The sequence below is a fragment of the Phocoena sinus genome, chromosome 10, assembly GCF_008692025.1.
Source record: "Phocoena sinus isolate mPhoSin1 chromosome 10, mPhoSin1.pri, whole genome shotgun sequence".
NCBI lineage: Eukaryota > Metazoa > Chordata > Mammalia > Artiodactyla > Phocoenidae > Phocoena > Phocoena sinus.
Window position 1 is genome coordinate 99,272,035 of NC_045772.1, and position 19,558 is coordinate 99,291,592.

The 19,558-nt window shown below is 51.2% G+C and overlaps 1 protein-coding gene across 1 annotated transcript in view; it reads right to left on the reverse strand.

Annotated features, from left to right (window-relative positions):
• PRMT8 (protein arginine methyltransferase 8) overlaps positions 1–19,558 on the reverse strand; it is a 78,135-nt gene that overhangs the window by 44,104 nt on the left and 14,473 nt on the right. Inside the window, 1 exon segment of the mRNA XM_032645543.1 lies at positions 691–876. Coding sequence (XP_032501434.1) covers positions 691–876 — 186 coding nt within the window.

Consider the following 19,558-nt stretch of genomic DNA (forward strand, 5'->3'; position numbering starts at 1 on the left):
GTTTATTTGGGGTGAGGAAGTGCTGGAGATGGTGGGGAGGGAGGTAAAAATACTGTTGTGGCCCCCGCTGCAGCCAGGAAGCCTCTAGTTGGGTAGCTCTGTTCTGTTCTACAGCTAACATCAATCTTCCCTGCTATGGAAGAAGACAGCATCTAGACATAAGAATTTCCTGAGAATCAATCAGGGTGTCAGACAGAGCCAGGTTTCCAAGGAAGCCTGCTGACTCTTCCCTGGAAGTGCTCATTGGTCCAGGATGAACCTGAGGGCTCGTGCCTGACTGAGGACTGGACATCATGCCAGAAGGTCACTGTGGCCTTGGGACGCTAGCTGCAAAGCACCCGAGCTCCTGTAGCAAAGGACCAAGGGCGTCCGGTCCTCCCGGACCTGCCAGGCTCAGGGTCAGGAAGAGGCGAGGGTGCTAGACTGTAAAACAAGGACCACGGAAGCACCCCTGGCTCTCGGCTGAGGAACACCCAAACACGTGCTTTCACTTGCTCACCTGCTCCAGGCCTGGCCCTGACCCCCCGCCTGTGGGTCCCCCGGATGGAGACAGGGCCAGGGCCCTCAAGCGACGGGGAGAACTCCCTTAATGACAACAGAGGGCTGCACACACGATGCAGTCCAAGGAGACGGGGCGGCCACAGCGGGACTGGGGTTGCCCCGATCGTCCACCAACACAGAATGCTTTACCTCGTGGATCCCAAAGTGGGCGTAGGAGTCGAAGTAATAGTCCCTCGAGGTCATCTCCTCCGGGTTCAGCAGCTTGGACATCTTGCCCCGTCCCGGGCAGCTGGGCTGAGTGGACACATGGTGGACACACTGCACAGGCTTGGCTGGGACGACGGGCTGCGGGGGCTGCGAGGGTGGGCTGCTCACCTGCGGGGAAGAGGAGGGGCAGGTGTGAACAGCACCCATGAGGTCCTGCCCTCTGAGACTCCACCCTCCCTCCTTCCCCCTCCCGCCCCGCCCCAAGCCGGCTCCAATCAGCCCCAGCAGCCCCAGGGAAGGGGCGATGGTGTCCCCAAGCTGTTGGCTGTGCTGTGTGGGATGGTGGTGTGCTACCCAGGAGCCCAACCAACCTGAATTTAACCCAGTTCCGTCTCCTACGAGTGGGTGACCTGAGCAGATCTGGGCCTCAGTTGGCCTATCTGTTAAATGGGGACAATAATACCATCCCTTAGAGGCGAATAAAGGGAAAGATGTAATGGCATCACACAGCATCCCAGAGCAGAGTGGCTGGAGTATGGATTCCAGAGCCAGCCCCCCGAAACGTGAATCCCAGCCCCGCCACTCGCAGCTACACAACCTTGGACAGAGTTATTCACCTCTTGGTGCCTCAGTTTCCCCAACTCTAAAACGGGAATAAAATGGTCCACACGTCCTAGAGTCATCTTGAGGATTAGACAAGTTGGTGCCTGGAAAGTGCTTAGAAAAGGGCTCAGCGCATCGTGAGTCTGAGTTCTTAAAATGAGTCCCACCTGCGTCCTTAGGCAGATCAAGCCCCTGGACCTCTCTCCACCCCGCAAACAGCACCTGGCCCCCAAAATGCAGGTCTCTTAGGTTCTGGTTTCTCACACCTGTTGTCTTGCCGCTCCACCACCCCCGGTTTCTGATTCACAGTTTTACTCTGAACATCAGCAGAAGTTTCCTCTGAAATGCAAGCGCCCACACTGAGAGCCAGCCTCCTGCCAGCGCACTGCCCTTTCCTGGGTTCCCCGACCCTGACAGCCAGCTCAGCTCCACACACCACAGCTGCTGCCCGGCACTGACCAGCGCTTCCTCTTCCACGGGCTAACGGGAGGACAGAGGAGGAGATGGACCCCCAGAGGCTCAGCGTTCACTGCAGAAGCATCGTTCTGCCGGGAGAAGAAACACCTTTCCCTGAAGTGTAGGAAATCCAGATGTGCACGGCACAGCAAAGGCCTCAAAGGGGGCAGAATTCTGAAAAATCTGTTTTCAGTGATGAGTTAATATTTGTAAAGAGTTTAGAACGGTTTCTGGCATGGAGTACGTGCTCTATTATTGCTATTCTCATCAGCAGTACTCAGAGTACATTAACATCTCCCTATTCTATGCCTCAGCTTTCTCATCTGTAAGCTGGGTCAGTGCAGACTTACCATCTCCTTTCTAGCAAGGGAAACAGGGAGGTCCTAGAGCAAGATCAAGAAATCCGAGTCCATCCCCTCCATCGTGCCCAGAGTCCCAGGCTGGAGGGGAGCAAGCTGGGGAGGGTGGGGTGATGGTCCTGTTTTCCTGGTGTATCTAGGCTACAGCCTCTGGGAAATAGGCAGACTTCCCAGTTTAGCAACGTCAGGTTTCAGGTCGGCACGATCCCGGGCTGTCTGGCAGCAGAGGCAACGGGCTGCCTCATTAGAATGCAGCAGGTGTGCCCACCCTTCACTTGGGATGTTGGTCACGGTCTCCAGGAGGCTAAAAATAGACCGCCAATTGCACACTCCCGTGCTGGCTGCAGTCACCTCTAAAGCTGGAGGAGGCTCTGTGCATGGAGCTCACCCCAGTCATGACTCCATTTAAATTTATTAAGGAGAGAGGAGGTCCCAGCTGGACCAGGCTCTCGCATGGTCAAGGTCACAGGGGCCTCCTGCACCACTGAGCTCCACTCGACCCTGAGTTCAAGGTCCCTTTCACGGGGTCCCCTGAGATTCTTTCGACGGTGCCAACTTACGAAGCGCCCACCACACACCATGCATCACGCATCACGCGTTGCATCACGGGGCAAAGGATGGATGGATTCAGGGTCCGTTCACCTCAATAACCACCGGTCACGGGGACAAAGAGGTGACTGTGAACCAGGCCGTGGGGCCGGAGGCTGTCAGCCCAGTTCGGCCTCCTGCAGAGGCGGACTTGCGCTCTGCCCATCGGCTAACAGGGTGCCCTGTCCCAGGAGGCTGGGCCTGGGGTGGGGAACAGCAGTGGAGTATGATCCCCAGGCATCACCACCTGGGCTGGTGCTCTTTATTCCACAAATACCCACTGAACGTTGGCGGCTGTGAGTGCTGTATGGTCCCGTGGAAGAAACAGACGTGCGGGAACCGTGCCCTCAAAGGACGCTGTCTGGTGGAAGTGGAAGACCCCTGAGGTTCCACTGGATGATGGAGAAAGACTTGTTTTACAAGACAAGGTCAAGCAGATTGCTCTGGGTTCAAAGGAGAGAGAAGTCACTTCAGTGAAAGAGTCAGAGAGGCCCGGGATTGCTGGGAGCTTTCTCCACAGATTTTGGTGGGGGGGCGACAGTGGGAGGGAGCTCTTGGAGGGTGTGGCTTCCACAACCAGGAAAAGTGTGGAACAGCAGTGAGTGTGTCTGGGGAACTCGGCCCGGATAGTGGGAGATGGGGCTGTCAGAGATTACAGCCAGGCTAAGAGGTTGTATTGATTGATTTATTTATTTTACTTATCTATTTTATTTATTTATTATTTTTTTTGCGGTACGCGGGCCTCTCACTGCCGTGGCCTCTCCCAATGCGGAGCACAGGCTCCGGACGCGTAGGCTCAGCGGCCATGGCTCACGGGCCCAGCCGCCCCACGGCATGTGAGATCTTCCCGGACCGGGGCGCGAACCGGCGTCCCCTGCATCGGCAGGCGGACTCTCAACCATTGCGGGAAGCCCCGAGGTTGTATTTAAATACGAGACGACGGGGAGCTGTTGGCACTTTGTAACCAGGGAGTTCTAGGCTTGAGCTCTAGTTCGGGAAAATTGATGCGCTGGTAGCCTGCAGGAGGGGCAAGGGGGAAGGAAGAGGGGGGCACTCGGGCTGGGGAGGCAAGGTATGACCTCTGAGGCCTCTGGTTCCAAAGTCCAGTCAAGAGATAACGAGCCGCTGTGGTGTCAGAAGGGCTGCCTGCAAGAGAAATAGCAGAAACAGACCCACAGGAGTTGGCAACTGGCGGAACGGAGGGGAGAAGAGAGAAGCTGGAATCAGAGATGACTTCAACATTTCAAGCCTGGGTGGCTAGGAAAGTGGTGGTGACATTAACAGGAATGAGTGAGTCAGCAGGAAGAGCCATGTGGGGCGGGGGGAAATAATGAACTTCGGTTTGGCTCTGAGAAGTTGGACGTGTCATTGCATCATATAAGGAAAGATGTCTGGCCGGCAGGCAGTGATGCCGTCCCAGCCGGTAAATACCATAAACACAGCCGAAAGGTCAATGGCAAAGTGAGAAGCACATCTCTAACATACATGGCAGACAAAGGTTAATAACCTTAATATGGAGAGAGCCCTGACAAGCCAGTCCAATTTGACACTGGACAGAGGATCTTACAGTCAATTCACATGAGGCTAAACGCAAACGGCAAATTAACGTGCTGCAAATATATTAACCTCTCTAGAAATCGGGTAACTTCAAATGAACACAGAAAGTTATAACTTTTAAATACCAAATAAGCTCAAACCTCCCCTTCCAAAAAGACTAAAACTGCATTTGTAATGGTTGCAGAAAAGTAGGTGCTGACATATACCTTTAGTGAGACTGCTGGGAAACTAGTTTGACAAAATGCACTGAAAAGCACAAATCCTTTAACCCAGCCATTCCATTTTGGGGAATTTATCCTAAAGTAAGGATCGTGGATAATCTTGAGCACGTAGCTGTACGAATTTTGTGACGACACTATTCGTCATGGCAGAAAATAAAGAGTCAACCTGGGGGTTCCATGAAACAGAACCGATTGTACAAACTACGGTGCGTCCACACTGGAGGCTACACAGCCACTTCAAATGTCGCAGAAGAGTGTTTAATGAGAGAAACGTGATCGTGACAAACTGTGGGTTGAGGAGAACCAGTGGGAGATGAGTACACAGTGTGATCGCATTTTTAGAATTAAAACGTTTTCATGCCTGTGACTGAGGGGAAGGCACTGGGATGGGCCGCAATTGTCACGGTGCTTGTTCACGGGGCTGTGAACAGTGCACACTTTCCTTCCTTGTGCTTGTTATATATATTTTTTAAATGTATGCCACTAACAAGTACTACATTTGTAAACAGCCAAAAGTAGAAATTTGGAAATGTGATCCCAGACCTCGGATGGGAAACTGAGGCTGGCTCTCTGGATTTGGAAACCATCTGCAGAGCGGAGCTGAGGGGTTCACTTGGGAGAGACCCCCAGAGAGGGGGTAGAGGGAGTGAGGATGGGGCAGGGAGAGAAGCAGGAAGCATCCTTCTCTGAGGACCTTGGAGGTACCAGGGGACCTGGGGGGAGAGGCTTGGGAGGATGTGTCCTCATGCCTCCAGTTCTGTGACTGCCCCTCCTCTAAAGATGTGTGACCCAGGCGTTGTACTCCAGTGACTAGATGGCGGCACTAAAACAAAGCCAACCTTTGTCTAGCCTCATGTGTCCAGAGGACGCTGTGGTCAGGAAGTTGTGCAGTCACCTCTAAAGCTGGAGGAGGCTCTGTGCGTGAAGCTCACCCCAATCTTGACTCCATTTAAATACATTAAAGAGAGAAAAAGTCCCAGCTGGACCAGGCTGTTGCACGGTCAAGGTCACAGGGGCCTCCTGCACCCCTGAGCTCCATTCAGCTCTGAGTCCAAGGTCCCTTCCACAGGGTCCCCTGAGACTCTTTGTCTGGTTCTGGTAACATATCCACATGGTTGTCTCCAGCCTTGGACTGCTCTGTCCTGCTCTCCCCCTTCCTCCCCAGGGCCCAGGGCTCAGGGCGCTACTCTGGTGGAAAACCTCCCGCTGCTGCCTGCCCCCCAATCCGCTCAGGGTCACCTTCCACTGAGAGGATTTGTGAATTTGTCTTCTATTCTTAGTACCAACTGCTGATCAGGACTCCTCAGACGCTGTGTCCTGCCCCCAGGCCTGGCCTTTCCCAGGGCATCTTCAGCACAGTGTTTCTCCCCAGTATTTCACCTGCGATTTCCCTGGTCCACCCCATCCCACTGCAGCAAACAGGCCCAGGCTCCTAAATGCTGAGATAAGATAAAAGGCTATGGAAACACCAAAGCTGGAGACGGGAGGATGGCTCCCTGCCGAAGGGGTGTCCAGCTGGTCCTCAAAGGGTGGGTGGGATTTCCATGGGCAGGGCTGGAGATTCAGGGACAGAATTTTTTTACCTAACCCCACTTGCACCTAAAAATGAGGGTAGATGATGATGGTGGTGATGATGGTGATGGTGGTGATGGTGATGATGGTGATGATGATGATGGTGGTGATGATGGTGATGGTGATGATGGTAAAGGTGATGGTGATGGTGGTGATGGTGATGATGGTGATGATGGTGATGGTGGTGGTGGTGATGATGGTGATGATGGTGATGGTGGTGATGGTGATGGTGGTGATGGTGATGATGGTGATGATGATGATGGTGGTGATGATGGTGATGATGATGGTGATGATGGTGATGGTGATGATGGTAAAGGTGATGATGATGGTGGTGATGGTGATGATGGTGGTGATGGTGATGGTGGTGATGGTGATGATGGTGATGATGGTGGTGGTGGTGATGGTGATGATGGTGGTGATGGTGATGGTGGTGATGGTGATGATGGTGATGATGGTGATGGTGGTGATGGTGATGATGGTGGTGATGGTGATGGTGGTGATGGTGATGATGGTGATGATGGTGGTGGTGGTGATGGTGGTGATGGTGATGATGGTGATGATGGTGGTGATGGTGATGATGGTGATGACGGTGATGATGGTGATGGTGATGGTGGTGATGATGGTGATGATGATGGTGATGATGGTGATGGTGATGGTGATGATGGTGATGATGGTGATGGTGGTGATGGTGATGATGGTGGTGATGGTGATGGTGGTGATGGTGATGATGGTGATGATGGTGGTGGTGGTGATGGTGGTGATGGTGATGATGGTGATGATGGTGATGGTGGTGATGGTGATGGTGGTGATGATGGTGATGATGGTGGTGATGATGGTGATGATGGTGATGGTGATGATGGTGGTGATGGTGATGATGTTGGTGATGATGGTGATGGTGATGATGATGATGGTGATGATGGTGGTGATGGTGATGATGGTGGTGATGGTGATGATGGTGATGACGGTGATGATGGTGATGGTGATGGTGGTGATGGTGATGATGATGATGGTGGTGATGATGGTGATGGTGGTGATGGTGATGGTGATGATGGTGATGGTGATGGTGGTGGTGATGATGGTGATGATGGTGATGGTGATGATAGTGATGGCGATGATCCCTAACAGTGACTGAGGGCCCACTGAGTGCCAGGCACTGTGCTAAACACTTCACGAATATTATCTCATAAAAGCCTAATAATAAGTGAGGTACTGAAATTCACAGGCAGAGAAACTGAAGCTCAAAAATTCAGTCAGTTGCTAAGCCCAGAGCTAGCAAGTAACAGAGCCAAGGCGTGAACCATTTATTATCTGACAGCAAAGCTGTGCTCTTGAGCCTGACACCGTGGCTGGACCAGTTCAGTCCCACCAAGCCTGACAGCTTCTGCTGGGAGCCAGGCCCTGTGCTCCGAAGTGGGTGGCAAAGCAAGGCCAGGCAGGAAGCCCAGCCCTGGGAGGGGAGAATGAAGGCCAAAGGCAATGTGGACAATGCCTCGGTGGAGGTTGGCACAGGTAGGCACCTCGCCAAGGTGACTGAGTTCCAAGGGGAGCAGACAGGGGGCTCCAGTCTGTAGGAGAAGCTGAGGTCCACGTGAGGAAGGGAAGGTGTCTGGGGTCACGTGGGCAAATCTAGAACTGGGACCTCTAAGAAAATAGGGGAGGGGATGGGGAGAGGAAGGAGAGGCTTTGAGGGGGAAGAGGAGTGGGGGAGACCCGAGGGGAAGGCAGACGGCTGGGGGCGGAGAGCAGCCAGCGCTTTCTGCACCAGGCAGCCGAAGCCACCCCAAGCCCATTGGGCTATAAATGGCAGTCCCTGGCACCGGCCCAAGCTGTACAGATGATTTTCCTGAGAACAAAAGGCGCCCCTGAAGGAGCCAAATCCTGCTCCGTCTCCAAATGTCAAGACAGCTTTTGCTAACCTGAGTCTGTCCTCAGCATCGGCCTGCCATGCTGAGGTCCCGCAGAGGGACAGAAAGGGGCCTGTAGGGGGTAGCGGGGGCCGCAGGGGGAGCAGAGGAGGGCGTGGGAGCAGGGGGGCTCCCGGCCTAGGTCTCACTGCATGTTCCTTCCCAGCTGTCTTCACCGTCTCCCCACCCAGCCTGGGATCACCCTTTTCTCCCATCTTGACCGTGGTCCATGCAGTCGGTAGTGACCTGAGCTAGATCTTCTAGCACCATCTGTCTGCCTCTAGGTAGGGGCCGGAGCTCAGCTGAAGGGGGAACGTTCTAAGGGTGGGTGTCGGGCAGCAGCAAGGCAGGCATGGCTGTGTCGGGCACCTGGGACTCTCCTGTCCCCCATGACCACACCACAGATACAAAGCTTTCATGCCTGCCTTTGGCCAGAGATGAGCCTGGTTCCACCCTCCCATCCACTCTCCTGCACCCGTGTTTCCTATCACCTGGGCTGAGAGAGGAGCTTTCAGCAAAGCAGTCTTGCAGTCAGCCTCCCCAGAAGGAAGCACGGTGCTGGAGCAGATGCCACGACCTGGCTCACTGCTCTTCCCCCTGGGGGTCGGAAGCCTGCACGACTCGGGGACGGGGAGAAGGGTCTAGACACCGCTGGTCCTACAAGCTGGAGCTGTCTCCCTGTGCATCGCTCCCAGGCTTGCTCATTTGTCAACTGTCACCCTCATGCGCCCCTCTAGCGTTGGCTTTTTAAAGGCACAGACTCTCTCTAGAGCCCCCTGTGGCGAGGCCAGACACTGATGCATGTCACAGAGCGTCAGCTGCTGTCACCAGCTGGCACCTCTCTATTATACTGTGTCCCTGAATCTAACTCTGGCATCTCAGCAGAGCCCGCCCTCACATGCTTTTTCATTACTTCAGACTCAAGCCCCTCCCAAGGCTGTGCTCCCTGGAAGCCTCTTCCCCCGGGTCCTGCCACGCACCTTTCTCAGTTCTCACCCTCCCTCTTTCCCTAGGGCTCACAGAGGGGCCTCCTGCCGTGGCTCTCGCTGGGTGGTCCCCACACCTCTAGCATCAGCATCACCTGGGGGCTTGTAAGAAATGCATGTTCCCGGGCCTCGCTGGCAACACTAAATCAGACTCTCTGGGGTGGAGCCCAGCAATCCATTCCAACACAGGCCCACACACGCGATTCCCGCTGCATCCCAGAGACTGAGAACGGCTTGTCTGGAGTTGCGTTTTTCCACACTGTTTCCCACAGAACAGACACTCCTGGAACAAGGGGTTCTGTGGTCAAGTGAGTTTGGGCCAAACAAAAAGCTAAAGAGATTTCTTTTCTTTTCCAGCTTTCTTGAGATAAAATTGACATATATCATTGCGTAAGTTGAAGGCATACAGTGTAATGATTTGATACATGTGTATACTACAAAATATAAAGAGATTTCTTAATTGCAATCCTTTTAAGGCTTTAATTTGCTAAAATGAATCGTAAATCTCCAAGAGGGAATGAGGGTGTCTAGTGCTACCAGTGTAATAGCTGTGGCATTCTTTTTCCCTGAGAGAGCTATAAACATCTCTAGAAATTACTGTTCTGAAGGAAGCCATCTGAGGTCTCTGACTGAGGGCAGTGTTTCTCTCTTACGATCTGTGTCAGTCACCTTGGGTGGGTATCAGGCCCCACCCCAGACCAGCAGAATCCATTCCTGCGAGGGTGAGGGCTGCCAGCCTGCACTTTAACAAGCCCTCCCGGGGCTCCCTGTGAAGCCCTGGTCCAGGCAAAGTTGGGGACAGCTTCTTGCCTTCTCCATTCCTCTGCGATCCCTGGTGCAGCCCTCAGAGGCCACCCTGGCTCTGCCTCGGTGCTACTGAGGCTCCCAGACAATGCCAGAGCCGGGCCAAGGTCACCTGAAGGAGAGGCAGCCACGGGTTACAGAAAGCACCTTGGCTCTCACAGCAAAAGGACCGGGATTGGGTGAGGGCTCCGCCACCTGCGGGCTGGGTGACCTGGGCCGGTCCCTATCCTGCTGTCACGGCCAGGGTCACGGCGTGGCTCAACTCCAAGGGCAGCCCTTGGCAGCCGCGTATGGTGTCCCGGTGCTTCCCGGCGCTTCCCGGCAGCCCCTGGCAGTCTGTTTGTGGCACAACGGCCATGCCTGCTTCACATCGGGATGGCGTTGCAGCCGCACGGCACCTGCTCTGTCTCCCAGATCTGGAACTGCTGGGAAGGAATCTATTGGAGTTGTTGCACCTGACCTGTTCTTTAAATAAACTGGGGCTGTTTTCCAGCTATTAGTCACTTTCCCCCCAAGCCTCCACATACTGAATTCTCTTCTTATATCCTCAGATATTTTGGCTGCAAGAGATGTCAGGTTAATTGGGTGCCTGGCTCCTGGCTCTTCCTCCTTAATGGGCTTACAAAGCAGACTTGCCATGCATCCCCCCCGCCGCCATCCCTCTCCCCTCCCCAAGCCAACAGGGGCCTCTCTCTCCTTTGACTTGAAGGACGTCACCAAGCACCCTCTCTGCTTCCTTTATGGACAGATGTGCAGAAAGATACAGCCAATCTCTTCCCCCACCCTCATCCTGCCTGGAGTTGGACGAAGCCTTCGTCCCAGATATGGGTCACATCATCCCTGTGGGACCTGAGCTGGGCAGGTGACTCTATGCTCGGCCGGGGTCACCAAGGAGGCAGAGGGTGTCAGACGGAGGTCACACATTCGGGGCACCTGTGGGTTCTGGTCTTGGTTCTCCCCCTATTCAGGTTATGGTGCAAAATCCATTTAACCTTTCCGACCTTCAGTTTCTTCCTCTGTCAAATGGCAATAAGTATGTGTCCTGCCTCTTCCACGGGCTTCTGTGATGAGTAAAGATGCTGTGTGTGTAAATATTCAGAGGCAATTCTAAGGTGTGATAGAGGAGAACAAGACTTGCATCTCTGGCCAACTGACTCTCCGCCCCGGTGTTACTTGGGGATGCTGCCTGAGCCCTTCTCTGGCCCTGGACACAGTGGCCTTGGCTGCCCTTAGCGCTCTGTTCCTCTGGCTGCCTGAGCCTTGTCCTCGCCCTCCACACCGTCTACTCCCTGGGCTCTGAGCTACCCCTCTTCCCCAGAGGTTTCTGAGAACTATACAGTTGCTGTCTTCAAGAACATGCCCATCGTGGAAACTCAGTCATTTTCTCCAGACGCCGACACCTGGTCTCTCCTGCTCCTAGTCTGTATTCCTGTGGCATCTGCTGGTCCAAAGCTACTGGTTACGTACGTTCTGCCCTTTTTTACCGGCAGACAGTCTCATGCAAATTTTCTCACAATTGTAGGTGTTGCTTCTACAGCCAAGAAGTAAATTCCTTCAGAGACCGGTACCCAGATCTGATGTGTCACTGTTTCCCCCTTAATGCTTGGTACAGAGCTGGGGCTCAGTAAGGATGTGATGATTAAAGTATCCTTCCACTTCTACCGGGTCAACGCTGCCCTTCATAAATATATCATGCAAGGTTCCTTCCCACCATGCAACCAGAGACCTTTCTTTCCCCTTGAGAGGGCGGGGAGGGAGGTGGCAGCAAGGAAGACAAAACTGAGAAGAATAACCCTGAGGATCTGAATAACACTCAACGCTCTTTGGAGGAGTCAGTGGTGCCCCAAGTGTCTTTACCGAGAACTGTCTTATCATCTCCCAGGATTTCTAGGAAAAGGAAATATCTTGCAAATACAGGATGCATTTACTAACCCCCATATTTCCATCCATGTAGACTACAAGTGGCTTCAAGTACAGATTCGAGCGTATTTGTAGACGCTTTTCCAACAGTCTCTTCACAGCGAAGTGTTGCAGGGAACGGGGCTGAGTTTCAGAGAAACTGACTGGCCGATTTAGTCCCCATGGTGGGGCTGTTCAGGACGCAAGAACTGGCCCTTCACAGAGTCTCTGGCCCCATCATCTGTCCAATAAGCCAATGGCTGGAGATAAATGAGCTACAACGTCATAAATCAGAAAGAAAATCACAAGTTGTAGGCCAAGACCAAAGCCACATCAGCTCAATCCAGATTCCCATCTGGTTTCCCAGGACTCCAGTTCTAGGAAACCCATTTGCTCGAAATAAATATCTTTCCGCCCAGATTCTTAGCAGAAGTGAGTAACTCCTTTAATCAGAGATTCCAATGTATTTACTGAAAACACTGGTGTTCCAGCTAGAAAGGGAACAACGTCAGCCACCAGATCTACTCCAAAGGTGGCCTCACATTAGCCAACGACAGATCCCAGGAATCTGGATTTTTCAAAGCACTCCCAGGCAATTCTGACGGTCAGTTTAAAAGCTGAACAAAACACGTGAAATAACAGTTTTCAAGACGCTGAACGTCGGGCAATGAAGAACAGTACCTTTGAAAGCTGACAAACAAACAAGGCAAACCCCATGACGTCTCAGCTTACTGCCTGGTAAATCTGAGCTGGGTTGTAGGGAGTGGAAACCCAGGCAGAGAGAGGCATCTGCCTTGGTGGAAGAGACAGAGGTGGGAATCAGGAAAGCAAGACAGCTAGAGTTTGAAAGACAGAGTGCTGGAGGGTAGAAGACTCTACGGGGGGGGGGGGGGGGGCTTTGGAGGTCTGGAGTGAGTGCCCCTCAAGTCTTCAGCTGAGACTGACCAAACTATGCATGTGAAGAAACTACCTGAGACCAGGAAAAGAACGACAAAGAAGTTAAAGGGACGACTTTACGGTACTCACACGGGGCCAGTAAAGGGCTCTTGTCTCCCCAAGCCAGAGTGGAAAAACCTCAGAATTCATGAATACTCAGAAGACTACTATCCCCCCTCAGTGGTGGAAAATTAGCCCTGGATTAAAGACTGCTCTGATTCCACCTAACAAAGCTTAAAAGCAAGACCTGAGAGGGTTAAACTCTCCAAGTGATTTAACTGCATCCCAGAACTAAGCTTAGAAATACAAAATATCCAAAAAGTATCCAGCTCCCAACAAGGTGTGGATTCCACAATGTCCAGCGTTCAGTCAAAAATTATCAGGCTTGCCAAAGAAGTGGGAAAACGCTACCTATAATGAGGAGAAAAATCCATCTCTCCAGACCAACCTAGAAAGGACAAAGATGATGAAATCAGTAGACAAGGTCTTTAAAGTTATTACTGTAACTGTATTTCACATGTCCAAGAAACTAGAGGAAAGATTAAGTGTGTTATGTGGCGACACAGAAGGTAGAAAATGAACTTCTAGAGATAAAAACTATATGTGATTTTTAAAAATACACCAGATTAGATTAATAGCAGATTACATGTCACAGAAGAAAAGATTGACACAGGCAATAAAAACTACCCAAAATAAAACACAGAGAGAAAAAGATTGACAACAAAAAGCTAAACAGAGCATCAGTGAGGTGCGAAAGAACTTCAAGTGACTTAGTACACATGTGACTGTGGTACCCAAAGGGAGGGGAAACAGAAAAATACTTAATGAAATATTGAAATGGTGGCTGAAATTTTCCAAATTGACAGAAACCATAAACTTATAGATTCAAAAAGCTCAGCAAACCCTGAGGAAAAGAAATTAGAGGGAGAAAAACACACCAAACTATATCACAATTAAGTTGCCTAAACCACTGATAAACAGAAAGTCTTAAAAGCATCCAGGGACGGGGGATAAAGATACGTTACATACAAAGGAACTAATATAGGAATGAGAGCCAACTTTGCATAAGAAACAACACAGGAAGACAGGACAGCACCACCTTTAAAATACAGAAAGGAAAAAAAAAAATCTCTCAACTTGGAATTTTATACCCAGTGAAAATATCTTTCAAAAATAAAGCCAAAGTACAGATTTTTATAGACATACAGAGGTGAAAGGTTTCATTATCCACAGGTCCACATTATAAGAAATGTTAAAGGGCATCCTTTGGGCAGAAGGAAAATGATAACAGATGGAAATCTGGATCCACACCAAGAATGAAGTGCTCTGGAAAAGTAACTTTTATGGATAACCATAAAAGACCTTTTCCTTATTATTTAAATCTCTTTAAATGATTATTGGCTGTTTAAATTAAAAAATAAAAACAATGTCTTCTAGGATTTATAACATAGGTAGGAATAAAATGTATGATGGCAATAGCACAAAGGCCAGAAGGGAAGGAACGGAAGTACACTGTTGTATCATTCTTATAGTACATGTGAGGTGCTGTAATATTACTTGAAGAGAGACTATAGGTTCATTATACTTACTACAAACTCTAGGCATCCACTTTACAAAAGCACAAAAAGTTATACATAATAAGCCAGCAAAGAAGATTAAATGGAATCTTAAGAAACACTCAAGTATCGTCCCCCAAAAAAGGCGTAAAAAGAGCGCAAGTGTAACAAAGAACAGATAAGTAACATAGAAACAAATAGCAAGATGGTAGGTTTAAACCCTACAGGATCAATATAATATTTATAATTACATTAACTATAAATGGTCTGAACACCTCAATTAAAAAACAGAGGCTATCATATTAGATTTTCTAAACAACTACATGCCTCCCTGTTTGAAACTTACTTTTAACACAAAAACAGTTTTTAAAAAAGGATGAAAAACAATATACCATGTTAACTTGAATAAAGGGAAAGCTGGAGTAGCTATAAGAGTATCAGAGAAAGTAGATTTCACAGCAAATAATATCAAGAAAATGAGGATCTCTTCATAATGATAAAGTGGTCACTTCATCAAGTAGACACAGCAATTTCAAATGTTTATTCATCTAATAAAAGAGATGCAAAATATATGAAGCAAAAACCGACAGAACGAATCATTAGGGAAATGCAAATGGAAACCACAAGGAGACACCACCTCACACCCATTAGGATGGCTAATAATGAAAGAAAGCAAAAAAACGGGAAAATAAGTGTTGGCAAGGATGTGGAGAAACTGGAAACCTTTTGCAATGAGAATGAAAAATGGTGCATTCACCGTGGAAAAGTTTGGCACTTCTTCAAAAAATTAAAACTAGAGTTACCATATGATCCAGTAATTCCACTTCTTGGTATATGCCCGAAGTAAGTGAAAGCAGGGTCTTGAAGAGATATTTGTGCACCCGTGTTCATAGAAGCATTATTCATAATAGCTAAAATGTGGAAGCAACCCAAGTGTCTATTAATGGAGGAACGGACAAGCAAGATGTGGTCTATGTATACAATGGACTATTATCCAGCCTGAAAAGGGAGGGAAATTCTGACACATGCTACAACACGGATGAACTTGGAGGACATTATGCTAAGTGAAATGAGCCAGACACAAAAAGACAAATACCGTATGCCTCCCCCTACATGAGGCACTTAGATTAGTCATATCCATAGAGACAAGTAGAATGGTGGTGGCCAGAGGGTGGAGGGGAGAACGGGAGTTACTGTTGAATGGGCACAGAAGTTCAGATTTGCAAGACGAAAAGAGTTCTGGAGACGGATGGTGGTGATGGTTGCACAAAAATATGAATGTACTTCATACCATTGAGCTGTACGCTTAAAAATGATTAGGACAGGGGCTTCCCTGGTGGCGCAGTGGTTGAGAGTCCGCCTGCCGATGCAGGGGACACGGGTTCGTGCCCCGGTCTGGGAGGATCCCACATGCCGCGGAGCGGCTGGGCCCGTGAGCCATGGCCGCTGAGCTTGTGCGTCCGGACCCTGTGCTCCACAACGGGAGAGGCCACAACAGTGAGAGGCCCGCGCACAGCAAAAAAAAAAAAAAAAAAAAAAAAAAAAATGATTAGGACAGTAAGTTTTATATTATGCGCATCTGACCACCACGAAAAAAAATGGAGAAAAAAACTGATAGAAGCAAAAGGAAAAACAGACAAAACCTGATTATTCTGGTGGCTTGAAAAGCATTTAAAAATCAGCAATCCCTGGATTTAAAGCCTATGAAATCTGGATGCAGCATTTCCCATTTTATCTTTTCTATCCCTTTCAAAATTCCTGAATCAAGAGACTTGGCTGGGAGTGGTGGTGAACACAACACATTAAACGTTTACTTGTCAAATGAGCACTTTAGTGCAAATTCACTCTCAAGGTCCATTCCCTCCTGAGAGGAGGAAGAAAGTATATTGTTATAATGATGGGAAAGAGGATGAAGACAAGCCCAAGAGGCCATTTTCCCAGGGCATACCTGTGGCTCAGAGACAACAAGTCACTGGTTCAAGGTCATAGAGTCAGAAACTGGTGGAAGGTGGAGTCAGACTCAGGAGAGGCAAGTGCTGCCTCGAGGCCGAGACTCTGACGGGCAGGAAACCAATAGTGACAGCCCTGCCTCCACGAAGACACGTTCCCGGCAAAGTCATCCCACTTAGGTCCCACCGTGCGGCGCCCTGGACGCTCTTAAGCACGTGGTCATTTTCCCCATTGAACACAATCATCTGTCCCTCTCGTGAATCACCCCACCCTGGACCCCATCTCCAACAAACTGGCGAGGGCCCGCCTTTATGTAGGTTCGTAAAAGATCTTGGAGAGGCAAGCGTCTGACTGGGCAGCCGGTGAAGTTTCAGCGACCCTCAGCCCCAGAGCAAGGACCACGCGATGAGCGAAGGCTACGTTGAGACCTGGGAGCTCTTTCTCCAGCCCCGGCTTTGCCCCTGCCTCTCTGGGCATCCTTGACCAACCTTTACCCTCTCTGGTCTTGGATTCCCATCCGTGGAAGGTGGCGGCACCGGATTCGAGACTGTGGACCAAGCAGGCATGTATGTGGAGACCACGTGGGCCGCGTGGACAAGCGGAGGGAGGGGGTGGATGCGGACACCTCTGTGGGGAGCAGGAACCAGGAGGCCAAATGAAACATCTGTGCAGGGAGGCTTGGCCCATGTCCTGCTGTTACTTATCAGCATTGTGCTCACACCTGGGGCACCGAAGCCCAGAGAAAGGAGAAGATCCGTGGAAGATGAGCCCAGAAAAATAGGTGCACAGCCCTGAGAAGCCAGCTGGGAGGAGAGCCTGGGCTGGTCACAGTCACCAAACACAGAAAACAGAAAGCACCGGAGCCCGGGGCAGTGGCCAGTGCTGACGGAGCCTGCTCCCCAGAGCAGGCCAGAGGAGGAACCAGCCACGGCAGTCCAGCCACACAAGGCTGGGGGGGAAAGGGACGGCGGCTGAGGTAGCTGGGGTCAGTGAGAGCAGTGGTCCTCAAACCCTGGTGGACATCCCACCTCCACTGAGGCTGGATCCCAGCCTCGGATCCAGTCAGTCTGGGGTGGGGCTGAGAATCTGCATTTCTCCCAAGTTCCCAGATGATGCGGGATTGGCTGCTCCAGGGATCCCACCAGTAACCAGCAGGAACTTGCGTCCTGGGACGTGGCTGCTCGAGTTTGGAACCAGCGTCCGCCACTTCCTCGCTCTGTGACCCTCGGACATTCACTGCATCTTTCTGAGTCGCAGCTCCCTCTCTCGCAAGCCAGGGACATTATTAGTATCTGCTCTCAGGGTTATTTAAGAATGAAATTAGATTATGCATGGAAAGAGCTTGGGGCAGAGTAAGTGCTGGGTGAACACCATCAAGCATTTCTGTTCGTAAGGGCAGCGTAGCGGAAGCCCCCGGTGCTGGTAAGATGACCCCACGGTGACCTCTAGGTGTCAGGGCTCAGGAAGAGAGAAGTTACTCTCAGCCCAGAGGTGGTGAGGGCTCGCGTGGAAGCCTCAGTTGAGGGGAAGAGTCGACGGTGGAGCCTACAGGGAAGGAGCTGGAGGAATAACTGTTCTGAGCTCACTCCCCTCCCTCCTCTGATATGCTGTTGCTCCGTTGGTGGCGCCCCAGCTCACAACACCCCACCATGGGACCCTGCCAGCCCGCAGCCTGGGGGAGCTGGGGTGGGAGGGGAGCCTGTCCATGCAGTTCAGCTTTCTGGGGCAGAGAGCAGGGTGGAGAAGGATGGAGAGCACGTTAGAGGAGCAGATGTAAGACAGCAGCATGCTTGCACATCGTGTCATGCATACCCCGCCCCCTGGGGCAGGGCGACCCCCTAATCCAGCCAAGAGCTGGGGGACTCAGAAAGGCTCCAAGGCTCTGGGTGAGCAGCTCCTCTCCAAACCACATCCTGCGGCTAGAAATACCAGCCACACCCCAACACGGATCTGGTCCCTGGCACTCCCAGCAAGGTGAGCGGGACGGTCCTGGTTCCAGCCCCGGCCAGGGCTCTGGCACTGAGCCATCCAGGCACCTACCTCGAAGGAGACTGAGCTCTTTGGCTTTCTGTGGGGAACAAGAGACCACCTTGCGGGAAGCAGAAGAGAGAGGATGGATTTAGCCGAGACCGGAAAATAGACACAGCAACCTGACACATGGAACAGGCAGGGCTCAGAGCCCGGCTTTGGCCCTGAAATCAACTCTCTGGCCTTGACAGCGGACCTCTCCTCGGAGCCTCCCTCTCCAAAGGACAGTCACTATCAGTCCTGCCTGTTTCTCTTCCCAGCTCCTCCTTAGCCTTCAGGATTTGGGGCCTAGAAAAGGATTCCCAGATGTGTTAAGTCACACTAGGCTCCTTGGATGAAATCGCTAGAGCCGTATCTAGCCACAGTCATAGATATGACTGTGATTATTCATTATCTAAAATTGGATGGGATAAAGTACTGCAAAATAATACACTGTAGGGAATGTTCTGCCGAGGCAACGGACTGAATTAAAACCATCGCTGTTAAACATTTCCCACTGGTGACCTGTGGTGTTCTCTTTACTCACATGCTGGGTACCACAGCTTCCCTGATACTGACGGGAAAGTGACGTGTAAGACGCAAATGGCCGGCTTTCCGAAAAGGTCCAGGCACAGTGAGGTGTAGACACTGTGACAGGGAGGTTACCTTGAAGAGAGAAGATGGTATGCACCCTGTCACGGGCACCATTCATGCACTGAACACTGCGACAGGAAGAGCAGAGTTAGCGCTGGAAACCTGAAGGGTGTCTCAGTGACTCACTGGTCCCGTCCCCTGGCTTCAGGTAAGATGTGATCAAACAGCCCAAAGGGTCCAAGGGGCTCCCTGGGGGTCACTCAGCCAGCCCCTCAACCTGAATACGAAATCCCCACTCACCCCGAAACATACGGAAACTTAAATAAGAGTCATCCGCTCAACAGGAAAGGCTCCAAGGCTTGCCCTATTCGGGTTAGGAATCAGAGCTCTGCAGAGAGGCTTCTGGAACCCCCAAGACCCAGCCCATTTTGTCACAATGGCAAGGGGAAGAAGGACAGCCTGGAAGCCTCCCATTAGCACTTTCTGGGAGGGTGGGGTGATGCCGGGCGGATTGAACGACGTTTCCCATAAGGAACGACCAGAGCACCTCTCCTTACGGGTTCAGCCACCTGTCCAGGTTCACTCCCTGTCATAACCTTTGTCCTTCTTCCTCCTAAAGGATAAGACTCCTTGGTAAACCTCAAACTCCCTGATTTTGTTTTCTGCTGTGCTCTCAGGGTCAAAGCCAGCTCAGAAAAGACACGCCCCCTAGTAAGCAAGCTGCAGTCTGGACTATCACCCAGGTCTCCTGAACCCCATGAGCTCAAACCTGAAGTTCTTTAACACCCAGGCATCTCCACCAGGGCCAGAAGAGAAGGAGAACGGTGACCCTGATGTTAACTCACAACGTCCAGCAGC